The sequence below is a fragment of the Engystomops pustulosus genome, chromosome 1, assembly GCF_040894005.1.
Source record: "Engystomops pustulosus chromosome 1, aEngPut4.maternal, whole genome shotgun sequence".
In the NCBI taxonomy this organism is placed as follows: Eukaryota; Metazoa; Chordata; class Amphibia; order Anura; family Leptodactylidae; genus Engystomops; species Engystomops pustulosus.
In genome coordinates, this window is record NC_092411.1 from 269,240,154 (window position 1) to 269,252,982 (window position 12,829).

Sequence of the window (12,829 nt, forward strand, 5' to 3'; positions counted from 1 at the left end):
GACTCTCCCTGTCAATCACTGTGTGTGGGAGGGGTAATCAGGACTCTCCCTGTCAATCACTGTGTGTGGGAGGGGTAATCAGGACTCTCACTGTCAATCACTGTGTGTGGGTGGGGTAATCAGGACTCTCACTGTCAATCACTGTGTGTGGGCGGTGTAATCAGGACTCTCACTGTCAATAACTGTGTATGGGAGGAGCAATCAGGACTCTCACTGTCAATCACTGTGTGTGAGCGGGGTAATCAGGACTCTCACTGTCAATCACTGTGTGTGGGTGGGGTAATCAGGACTCTCATTGTCAATCACTGTGTGTGGATGGCGTAATCAGGACTCTCACTGTCAATCACTGTGTGTGGGAGGGGTAATCAGGACTCTCCCTGTCAATCACTGTGTGTGGGAGGGGTAATCAGGACTCTCACTGTCAATCACTGTGTGTGGGTGGGGTAATCAGGACTCTCCCTGTCAATCACTGTGTGTGGGCGGTGTAATCAGGACTCTCACTGTCAATAACTGTGTATGGGAGGAGCAATCAGGACTCTCACTGTCAATCACTGTGTGTGAGCGGGGTAATCAGGACTCTCCCTGTCAATCACTGTGTGTGGGTGGGGTAATCAGGACTCTCACTGTCAATCACTGTGTGTGGATGGCGTAATCAGGACTCTCACTGTCAATCACTGTGTGTGGGCGGAGTAATCAGGACTCTCACTGTCAATCACTGTGTGTGAGCGGGGTAATCAGGCCTCTCACTGTCCATCACTCTGTCGGTGGGGTTATCAGGACTCTCACTGTCAATCACTGTGTGTGGGCGGGGTAATCAGGACTCTCACTGTCAATCATTATGTGTGGGTGGGGTAATCAGGACTCTCCCTTTCAATCACTGTGTGTGGGCGGGGTAATCTGTACTTTCACTGTCAATCACTGTGTGTGGGTGGGGTAATCAGGACTCTCACTGTCAATCACTGTGTGTGGGTGGGGTAATCAGGACTCTCACTGTCAATCACTGTGTGTGGGTGGTATAATCAGGACTATCGCTGTCAATCACTGTGTGTGGGAGGAGCAATCAGGACTATCACTGTCAATCACTGTGTGTGGGAGGAGCAATCAGGACTCTCACTGTCCATCACTGTGTGTGGGTGGGGTAATCAGGACTGTCACTGTCAATCACTGTGTGTGGGCGGGGTAATCAGGACTCTCCCTGTCAATCACTGTGTGTGGGAGGGGTAATCAGGACTCTCCCTGTCAATCACTGTGTGTGGGAGGGGTAATCAGGACTCTCACTGTCAATCACTGTGTGTGGGTGGGGTAATCAGGACTCTCACTGTCAATCACTGTGTGTGGGCGGTGTAATCAGGACTCTCACTGTCAATAACTGTGTATGGGAGGAGCAATCAGGACTCTCACTGTCAATCACTGTGTGTGAGCGGGGTAATCAGGACTCTCACTGTCAATCACTGTGTGTGGGAGGGGTAATCAGGACTCTCCCTGTCAATCACTGTGTGTGGGTGGGGTAATCAGGACTCTCACTGTCCATCACTGTGTGTGGATGGCGTAATCAGGACTCTCACTGTCAATCACTGTGTGTGGGCGGAGTAATCAGGACTCTCACTGTCAATCACTGTGTGTGAGCGGGGTAATCAGGCCTCTCACTGTCCATCACTCTGTCGGTGGGGTTATCAGGACTCTCACTGTCAATCACTGTGTGTGGGCGGGGTAATCAGGACTCTCACTGTCAATCATTATGTGTGGGTGGGGTAATCAGGACTCTCCCTCTCAATCACTGTGTGTGGGCGGGGTAATCTGTACTTTCACTGTCAATCACTGTGTGTGAGCGGGGTAATCAGGACTCTCATTGTCAATCACTGTGTGTGGGTGGGGTAATCAGGACTCTCACTGTCAATCACTGTGTGTGGGAGGGGTAATCAGGACTCTCACTGTCAATCACTGTGTGTGGGTGGGGTAATCAGGATTTTCATGAGTCTCTCCTCTAGTGAATCTAGTCAGAATTTAATCAGGAACCCTGCACCAATCCTGCATCATACACAGCATTGTATTATAGAGCTCAGCTTCTCTCTCTCTATCATATTCTGCTCCAAGTCAAGGCAACATAATTATTTTGACGGATTCACTTGGTAGAAAATAAAGAGCAGGCAAAGAGAATATGCACAACTAAGTGTAAGACGGCCAAAGAAGTGATCAATAATAGTACATTCAAATATTTTTTGGGAGCTTTACTGATGACCTTTTCTATAGGCCAATAATATCTTTTAAGTAGAAGAAGGCCCATCAAAAGCCCCGCTATTCTGCCACCGCTGCATCCCTTGCTTTGTTTACATGCATACGGCGCCATTGTAAGTTGTGGCTCTGCCTGGTACTGCATCCTACAACTAAGACTGTATACCATTATGTATATATGGTTTAGGTCCTGTTTAACTGACAGCCGTCTGTTGCCACTTCCCAAATTACGGGAGGGGAAAGGCAAAGGTAATCCGGAAATTGGAGTCCGCTGCAGACTACCCGCATGTGCATGGACAGTAAAGCAAGGTGTACCCACCATGGCTTAACCACATAGGTCCTGGCAACCAATCAGTGAAACAAATTTGGGACCTGAAACCCCAGCAGCATGGTGACATTACCAACCTACTGACAGGTTCCACTTAAAGGAAACCTACCACTGCTAATGGTAGGTATTAGCTGTAAACACCGGGCACCAGCTCAGCTACCTTTGCTAGTGTTTTAAACCGCTATATCGCGGTTTAAACACATTTTGATGAACAGACCCGAGGTAGCTTCGGCGCTGCGCGCGACCATGCACGCGTGACGCTCCCGGCACTTCCTATGGAGGCGCCGAAGCTGCTTCGGGTCTGTTCATCAAAATGTGTTTAAACCGCGATATAGCGGTTTAAAACACTAGCAAAGGTAAGCTCTGGCACCAGCTCACCCTGAGCTGGTGCCCGGTGTTTACAGCTAATACCTACCATCAGAAGTGGTAGGTTTCCTTTAATACCAAAAAATTACAATGACCAAGCAAAGGGTTTAATCAACAGAAACAAATTGTCAATTGTCCATCCTTCAAAATGGTACCAGATAGACCCATATAGTGTGCTATAAAATATTGATTTCCAGGACATGAGCTTATGCAGAGTTTAATACTCTCCACACTTTAGTCAAGGCAGGCAAATATATACGAGACAGATTTATGATTTATAATATCATCACTATAAACTCACATATATGACTCTGCTTGGAGATCCGGATGTGTTTGATGTTGGAACTGATATGATACTTTCCGAAGACGTCCTTGTTTCCTAAAAAGTAAATATTATTATTAGAAAGAAGTTTACTGTGACATCACAACCGAGCCTCTGTCTGATAAGCCACTATGACATCACAACTGAGCCTCTGTCTGATGAGCTGCTGTGACATCACAACTGAGCCTTTGTCTGGTAAGCTGCTGTGACATCACAAATGAGCCTCTGTCTGATGAGCTGCTGTGACATCACAACTGAGCCTTTGTCTGGTAAGCTGCTGTGACATCACAAATGAGCCTCTGTCTGATGAGCTGCTGTGACATCACAACTGAGCCTCTGTCTGGTAAGCTGCTGTGACATCACAACTGAGCCTCTGTCTGGTAAGCTGCTGTGACATCACAACTGAGCCTCTGTCTGACAAACCGCTATGACATCACAACTGAGCCTCTGTCTGATAAACCGCTATGAAATCACAACTGAGCCTCTGTCTGTTAAGCTGCTGTGACATCACAAATGAGCCTCTGTCAGGTAAGCTGCTGTGACATCACAAATGAGCCTCTATCTGGTAAGGTGCTGTGACATCATAACTGAATCTATGTCTGATAAGCCACTATGACATCACAACTGAGCCTCTGTCTGGTAAGCTGCTGTGACATCACAACTAAGCCTATGTAAAGCTGCTGTGACATCACAAGTAAGATTCTGTTAGAAAAAACAGATATTATATTAAAAGTGGCCTGTTGATTTGTGACTTTGTTACCTTTTATCAGTGTTGCTAGTTAACAATTTACCTTGTTTCTTTCTTCTGTTTTGGCAGCTTGTCTGCAAATTGGATGCCATATTGAATTCCCTATGGAAAGATATAGGATGAGGTCAGTAGACTGACAGCAAGCTGAGATCCTAATTGTAGAAACAGAAAGACAATGAGGGAGATTTGCCAAGACAGTTTTGATTTTCTCTGTGTCAGTTTCAGATGCACCAGAAAGAAAGAAATCTGGAGTTAAGCTATAATTTACAGACGATTATAGTAAATTTAACAGAGTTAGTTATTTTGTCTTGTATAAAGATCTACTACTGTTTTGTGTCCGAGGCTTCTGTGCAAGCCCATGTGTCTCCATGGATACAGACTACAAGCAAACCTTGTGTGTAGTCTGATACTCCCCCCTGCACTTTCCTTGCTATGGTTCTTGTCATACTGTGTTATACAATGTATATCTGCGGATTTGGTCAAACTAATTCGGAGACCAGTTTAGCACCCTCTGTTACCCATTGGCCCACATTTCCTATTCTGTGCTAGACATTATTTTTTACTGGAATAGCACAGATTGATTCACTTTTCTATACAGCACAAAATGGCAACATTGAAATATATCAGCTATACAGTGACTAAATAAAAGCATGTAACCTGCCCGCAATGTGATTGATTTTCCACATGTTCCCCTATAACATCAAGCTAACTTTCCACATTAAACAGGTCCGGGCTGGACATGTTGTTTCCTTGGGATGATCTTCCCTATCCCTTAACCAGTGATTCTATGTCCGAGTAATCAACCTGTCATATATAAAATGATTGTGGTGGGGAATATGACAGCGCAGTTCAATTTCCGGGCAGCGTTATTAAAACGCTTTACTGTATCTTTCACGTCACTGGTTTTGCTGTCCGGACCTTTTGGATATAATAAGACTTGGTCTTGTAATTCAGGACCATCACTGTTATGTCTGGCTGCGTCTATAAATATCATCTGTCCTTTACAATCACATCTGCTGTATAGAGATCTGTCACTATTTATAGGCAGCATGTGGCAGAGCCAACTCCCAGCATTGTCCTTCTCCGAAATGTATAACCAGATTCACAGATTTTGGGGTCAGTAGCTATAAAGTATTAAAATATATCATTTCATACTGTATCTTTATTCATTCTTAGCGTCTTTATACACTCATTTTTGTGAGTGTATAGACTTTTGAATGGACTATAAGCAGTTTCCTGTGTAGTCATGGTGTATTGGCAAAAGTCTTCCTTTACTTTCCACTTTCTGTGTTTATCTACTGGACTCTGACTACAAGCAGCAGACTCCTGTGTAGTCAGGATCTAAGGGCAGAAGTCTTCCTTTGCTTTCCAGTTTCTGAGGTTTATCTAGAGGACTCTGACTACGAGGAGTATCCTGTGTACTCAGGGTCTATTGGCAGTAGTTTTCCTTTGCTTTCCAGTTTCTGTGGTTATCTAGTGCACTCTGACTACAAGCAGTGTCTTGTGTAGTCAGGGTCTATTTGCAGAAGTTTTCCTTTACTTTCCAGTTATTGTGGATATCTTCTGGACTCTGACTACAAGCAGTCTCATGTGTAGTCAGGAACTATTGGTAGAAGTTTTCCTTTACTTTCCAGTTATTGTGGATATCTTCTGGACTCTGACTACAAGCAGTCTCATGTGTAGTCAGGAACTATTGGTAGAAGTTTTCCTTTACTTTCCAGTTATTGTGGATATCTTCTGGACTCTGACTACAAGTAGCAGACTCCTGTCAGGGTCTAATGGCAGAAGTTTTCTTTTGCTTTCCAGTTTTTGAGGTTTATCTAGTGGACTTTGAATACAAGCAGACTCCTGTGTAGTCAGGAACTATTGGTAGAAGTTTTCCTTTGCCTAACAGTATCTGTGGCTATCTACTGGACTCTGACTACAAGCAGCAGACTCCTGTGTAGTCAGGAACTATTGTTTTCTTTTGCTATCCATGCAGTGATGGTCAAGAACCATCTCTGCACCATCATGGGGAAAGCTGAAGAGACTGGACAACTCAGCTCAAGGGGAAAATAGGCAGAATCAAGCTTCCTATATAGCCATACTCTGTCAGTAGCTTATGGGTGGTGGCACTTAGCTCCTCTTACCCCTTTCTTCCTCTTGCCACGCAGACATACTCTGGCTATGCAGACGTGCTCCGACTTCCTGGCCCAGCACATGCACATCCTGTATCCTAGGCTTGGTAGCAACAACACATCTATATTCTGGTTTCCTATAACTAGCACATGAGATTTCACAAACAAGCTATTTTTATAACAACTCACCCGGTTGAGACTGCATTTAACCAATGTGTGTGGCACTACCATGCTGCAGTGGATGCCATCTGGGTATCCATATATAATTTGCCCATTTACCAGTGTTTTTACCAACTTTTAACCTGCCACGTCTATCCTGACATCCGCATGTATTACTATAGTTAACTCTAAGCTACCTGCCCTATGTCTCCGGTCCTGACCTATTGATTATCAATGCACCCGATGCATTACAGAAGGTAAGTGGACAATCTGTAGAAGAAGCTTTAATGTAGTTTAATCATATCATAAAGTTCTTATTTTTAAATCAAGATAATGCATCTTCTCTTGGTGCTGGTGTTATATAAACTGTCCAAAAATATTTCTAAAAAAAAACACTGTACACAATACAGCAGCACATGGAATACAGAAAGCTCACCTTGCAGGTACATCTCCTCTCCTTCGGCAAACATCTGGCTACAGCGGACACATCGTGCGCAGGTTGGGTGATAATGTTTCTCTCCGGCCTACATGGAACAAACGAGATTTGTTAGAACTGGTTCTAATTGGAGTAACATTGCTGGTCAATGACATGTATCTCTTCTAAAATGAACAACTAGTGTACAACTATTGTTGAGGAGAAGGGTAACACCCAGGTTTCAATGTATTCATATTTCGATGGAGAATACAAGTGTCAACTAAAATGGATAACAGACAAATCCTCTTTTCACCAGGATTTAGAAATTTAGGACAGCATTCATGCACCATCACTTATTGGCCCAGATTTATTAAAGCCCCAGAGCCAGTTTTTTGTCAAACTTTGCACGTTCTTTTTAGTGCAAACTGCTTGCACAGGTATTTATAAAGTGTCTGTGACACATATGTGTAGTGGTTGCACTATACCCAACATATTTCTGCACTGAAAGGGGCGTTCCTGTGCAGAGTCGGACCGTGCAGTGTCTGACAGAAAAATTGGTGCACTCTGTCAGAGCAGTGAAGGCACAGCAATTCATGAATCTGGCGCACCCTGCACACTACACAGGCAAACTGCACATAGTGCAGACTGCACTGTTTATGATAAATGTGGGCCAATGTATAAAGTATAAAATCTTCCGGCACCAGATACTATGTTCAGGCACCAGAATAAATGGATCCCACATGGGAAAATTGCATTGTACAAGTGGAATGAATGAACAGATGGATGGTTCAGGCACCTGCATACATGGTTCAGGCACCAGCATACATGGTTCAGGCACAGCATACATGGTTCAGGCACCAGCATACATAGTTCAGGCGCCTGCATACATGGTTCAGGCGCCAGCATACATGGTTCAGGTGCCAGCATACATGATTCAGGCACCAGCATACATAGTTCAGGCACCAGCATACATGGTTCAGGCGCCAGCATACATGGTTCAGGCACCTGCATACATGGTTCAGGCACCAGCATACATGGTTCAGGCGCCAGCATACATGGTTCATGCGCCAGCATACATGGTTCAGGCGCCAGCATACATGGTTCAGGCACCTGCATACATGGTTCAGGCGCCAGCATACATGGTTCAGGCGCCAGCATACATGGTTCAGGCGCCTGCATACATGGTTCAGGCACCAGCATACATGGTTCAGGCGCCAGCATACATGGTTCAGGCACCAGCATACATGGTTCAGGCACCAGCATACATGGTTCAGGCGCCTGCATACATGGTTCAGGCACCAGCATACATGGTTCAGGCGCCAGCTTTCATGGTTCAGGCGCCAGCATACATGGTTCAGGCGCCAGCATACATGGTTCAGGCGCCAGCATACATGGTTCATGCGCCAGCATACATGGTTCAGGCGCCAGCATACATGGTTCAGGCACCAGCATACATGGTTCAGGCGCCAGCATACATGGTTCAGGCACCAGCATACATGGTTCAGGCGCCAGCTTTCATGGTTCATGCGCCAGCATACATGGTTCAGGCGCCAGCATACATGGTTCAGGCGCCAGCATACATGGTTCAGGCGCCAGCATACATGGTTCATGCGCCAGCATACATGGTTCAGGCGCCAGCATACATGGTTCAGGCACCAGCATACATGGTTCAGGCGCCAGCATACATGGTTCATGCGCCAGCATACATGGTTCAGGCGCCAGCATACATGGTTCAGGCGCCAGCATACATGGTTCAGGCGCCAGCATACATGGTTCAGGCGCCAGCATACATAGATCAGGCACCAGCATACATGGTTCATGCGCCAGCATACATGGTTCAGGCGCCAGCATACATGGTTCAGGCACCTGCATACATGGTTCAGGCACCAGCATACATGGTTCAGGCGCCAGCATACATGGTTCATGCGCCAGCATGCATGGTTCAGGCGCCAGCATGCATGGTTCAGGCACCAGCGTACATAGTTCAGGTACCAGCAATGTTGTACCGTATAGAGGAAACTCATTTATCACTGAGGGGGATACACTGACAATTACTATAAATCTTTGATTAAAGTTTTAGTTGCTCCAAAGTTGCCAATTCCAAATGGTTCACAAACTTCCTGGCTCCACATGAGGTACAAGGCAGTGGGGACAAATCCTAACACAAAAATCTGTTTTCTGTTTATTTTTAAATTTGCTAAATAAAAAATAAAATCTGTTTCCGAAATCCCAAATACAACCATAAACAATTCATTAGGCAACAAGCTGCTCAGGGAGGGGATCCCGTCATTTACCGCAGTAACCACATCTTAGAGAGACATCAGTGAATCATTCTTCCTTCGCGTGCTCTGCAGCCTATGGTCAGAGCGGGGGATCCCTTACATCTACAAATCTTGGAGAATCCTGACCTCTGACCTAGAGATCGGGTGCAGCACTGACAAAGCCCTTCACCCAATCTCCAAGAGAGCAGAGCCTCAGCACAGCCTTCTCCCTCTCCTTGTTGTCCCAGCATGAGTATTACTGCAGGACCTACAGTGATTATTGACTAATTACATGCTTCCTGCATCACTGCAAGGTCCTTAAAGGGGTTGTCCATTTTAATCACATTACAGTAAATAATTAATATTGTTTGTGTAACGAAAAATTTTCAAACATACTTTCTTTATCAGTTCGCCATAGTTTTCTAGATCTCTGCTTACTGTCTTTTTGCTGTCATGCAATAGGCAGCTTTATTGTTTACTTCCTGTAAATAAACATGGTAATGTGATGTCACACAGGCGCACGGCACATTATAGCAGACAGCTTTGATTACATTGTGTATTATAACGAGCCATGCACCTCTGTGACATCACGTGATCAGCGATATAATTACCCATGCACCTGGTTGACATCACATGACCAGGGATATATAACGAGCCGTGCATCTGTGTGACATTACATGAACAGGAATATAAGGAGCTGTGCACCTGTGTGACATCACATGACCAGGGGTATAACAAGCCGTGCACCTGTGTGACATCACATGACAAGGGATATAACAAGCCGTGCACCTGTGTGACATCACATGACCAGGGATATATAACGAGCCGTGCACCTGTGTGACATCATATGACCAGGGATATATAACGAGCCGTGCACCTGTGTGACATCACATGACCAGGGATATATGGAGCCGTGCACCTGTGTGACATCACATGACCAGGGATATAATGAGCCGTGCACCTGTGTGACATCACATGACCAGGGACTGCTGTTTATCTACAGGAAGTAAACAATAAAGCTTCCTGTTGCATGACAGCAAGAAGCCGATAAGCAAAGATCTAGAAAACCATAAAGAATTAATAGGGAAAGTATATTGGAAAATGTTATGACTTTTCAATATTCAAACAATATTAATTATTTGGGTGAATGTCTAGTGGACAACCCATTAAAACCTTTTCATACTACCAGGGGATGGGGGTCAGAGGAGAAGCTGCAGCTAGGACTGTGTATGAAGAAGAGCTGTGTGTGTAAATGGAAATAGCAGAACTTTTTTTTGGATGACTGAATCTGGGGGGTGCGTCTCATAGTCCAAAAACTATGGTAATTTAAACCCAAAGTTTCCAAAATAAACAAGAATTATTATTTTTTGTGTAACTTTGGGCTGAACCACTACTTGTCCAGAACCAGTAAATTCCACTACTAATTGGATTCAAACATTAATAGGGGTTTTAGTGAGAACCTCTTGTAATCTTCCCATGTATCCCATGAAACCTGCTGTAGGTCTCAGCATCAGAAGGTGTTGTCCCCATGTTACCTGCTGTGGCTAGGACTTTGATATGGCACCAGAATTTGGATTTTGGTTGGTCCTTCTCAGAAAACTCAACATCAGAATGGGTTATCTTCTCCTAGATTGTGGTCTTATAACAGACACATGATGGGTGGTATCACATACATTGGTGGTCAGGAATTCCAAGTTATACCACGGAGAGAACGTAAAGAGAGGGGTAGACGTTACCCATCCACCTCATACTTACCTCCAGCACTCGACCTGTGATGAACTTCTCGCAGTGGTCACATTTTATGCCAAACTTTGCGTGGTAGTCCATTTCACAATAGGGGATCCCATCTCTGCAAGACACGTCAAGGGTTAACCTTGAGTAGTGATAGCCAATACAATCCGCGTACAGGTCTATATCACCCGGATATCACTCAGATATCATTGTACCCCATTGTATGGATAGATGGCACTTACTTGCTAATATATTCTGCCTTCAAATGGACCCCGCAGATCTTACATTTAAAACAGTCCAAGTGCCAGTGTTTTTCCAGGGCAACCAATGATTGGCCATTCTTAATTTCCAATCCGCAGCCACCGCAATCTGTGGACGATTAGAAATATCACATTATGTTGGATACTGCGCTGATGAAACTCTGCTTATATAGATGCATTTTATATTTGTATCTTAATATTTATTGAATTGCATAAAATATTAATAAAGATTTGAATAAAATATAAAGAAAAAAAGAAATATCACATTATAGCCTAATCCTATAGCAGTATTATAAGTGCTGGATACACAATGTAATGTATGTACATAGTGAGTGCACCAGCAAAATAGTGAGTGGAGCTCTGGAGTAACTCAGGGTCAGTGCAGGATAATTAATGTCATGTATGTACAGTACACAGTGACTGCACCAGCAGCAGAAAAGTGAGTGCAGCTCTGGGGTATAATACAGGATGTAACTCAGGGTCAGTACAGGATAAGTAATGTCATGTATGTACACAGTGACTGCACCAGCAGCAGAAAAGTGAGTGCAGCTCTGGGGTATAATACAGGATGTAACTCAGGATCAGTACAGGATAAGTAATGTCATGTATGTACACAGTGACTGCACCAGCAGCAGAATAGTGAGTGCAGCTCTGGGGTATAATACAGGATGTAACTCAGGATCAGTACAGGATAAGTAATGTCATGTATGTACACAGTGACTGCACCAGCAGCAGAATAGTGAGTGCAGCTCTGGAGTATAATACAGGATGTAACTCAGGATCAGTACAGGATAAGTAATGTCATGTATGTACACAGTGACTGCACCAGCAGCAGAATAGTGATTGCAGCTCTGGAGTATAATACAGGATGTAACTCAGAATCAGTACAGGATAAGTAATGTCATGTATGTACACAGTGACTGCACCAGCAGCAGAAAAGTGAGTGCAGCTCTGGGGTATAATACAGGATGTAACTCAGGATCAGTACAGGATAAGTAATGTCATGTATGTACACAGTGACTGCACCAGCAGCAGAATAGTGAGTGCAGCTCTGGAGTATAATACAGGATGTAACTCAGGATCAGTACAGGATAAGTAATGTCATGTATGTACACAGTGACTGCACCAGCAGCAGAATAGTGATTGCAGCTCTGGAGTATAATACAGGATGTAACTCAGAATCAGTACAGGATAAGTAATGTCATGTATGTACACAGTGACTGCACCAGCAGCAGATAGTGAGTGCATCTCTGGTGTTGCTCGTCAGCTCGTTAACTCTCTGTTGCTGTGAGAGGCTGTGTGCTGCTGCTGCTCCTGAGCTCCAGGGAAAACCACCTCCACCTGGGGCCTGCTCTCTCCTCTCCCAGGGAGGGAGTGGGTTTTCAGGCATGAGCCAGGGTAGCAAGTCCCAGGCTCCTGCTTCCCGGTCCAGGCCGGCGGGAGGCAGGGGTAGCCAGGAACCGGCCAGCGCTGCGGAAGCCTTGGGGGTAAGAAGATCTGCGAGGAACAGCAGCAATGCTGCTCCAAGTACCCCCAGGCCAGCTAAGGCTTCAAAAAGCACCAAAACCCCAGGAAAGCTGGATACCTCGGGAAAGCTGGGTACCAAGGAAAAGCTGGATACTGCGGGAAAGCTGAGTGCTCAGGGAGGTGAGGCTGACCTCAGTGAAGAGGGCTGGGGAATGCTGAGGACCCGGGAGTCTATTTCCAGCTATGCCTCCCGGGCTCTGGGCCACCTCTCTGAGTACGAAGAAGCCAGCAAGACGGTGAGGAGACTGCGGGAGGAGCTCAGGTGCGCCCATGCCAGGGCAAGCTCTGCCCCAAAGAGGAAGAAGGAGCAGATTCTGGCAGAGATTTCCAGGCTCCAGACTAACATCCAGGCCTTGGAGGAGA

At 45.2% G+C, this 12,829-nt stretch overlaps 1 protein-coding gene across 1 annotated transcript in view; it reads right to left on the minus strand.

Annotated features, from left to right (window-relative positions):
- ABLIM2 (actin binding LIM protein family member 2) overlaps window positions 1-12,829 on the minus strand; it is a 94,256-nt gene that overhangs the window by 50,400 nt on the left and 31,027 nt on the right. Inside the window, exons 5-9 of the mRNA XM_072126138.1 lie at window positions 10,922-11,048; window positions 10,704-10,797; window positions 6,709-6,796; window positions 4,040-4,098; window positions 3,228-3,305 (exon numbers count right to left, since the gene is read on the minus strand). Of these exons, the coding sequence (XP_071982239.1) occupies window positions 3,228-3,305; window positions 4,040-4,098; window positions 6,709-6,796; window positions 10,704-10,797; window positions 10,922-11,048 (446 nt within the window). The remainder of the gene's footprint in view (window positions 1-3,227; window positions 3,306-4,039; window positions 4,099-6,708; window positions 6,797-10,703; window positions 10,798-10,921; window positions 11,049-12,829) is intronic.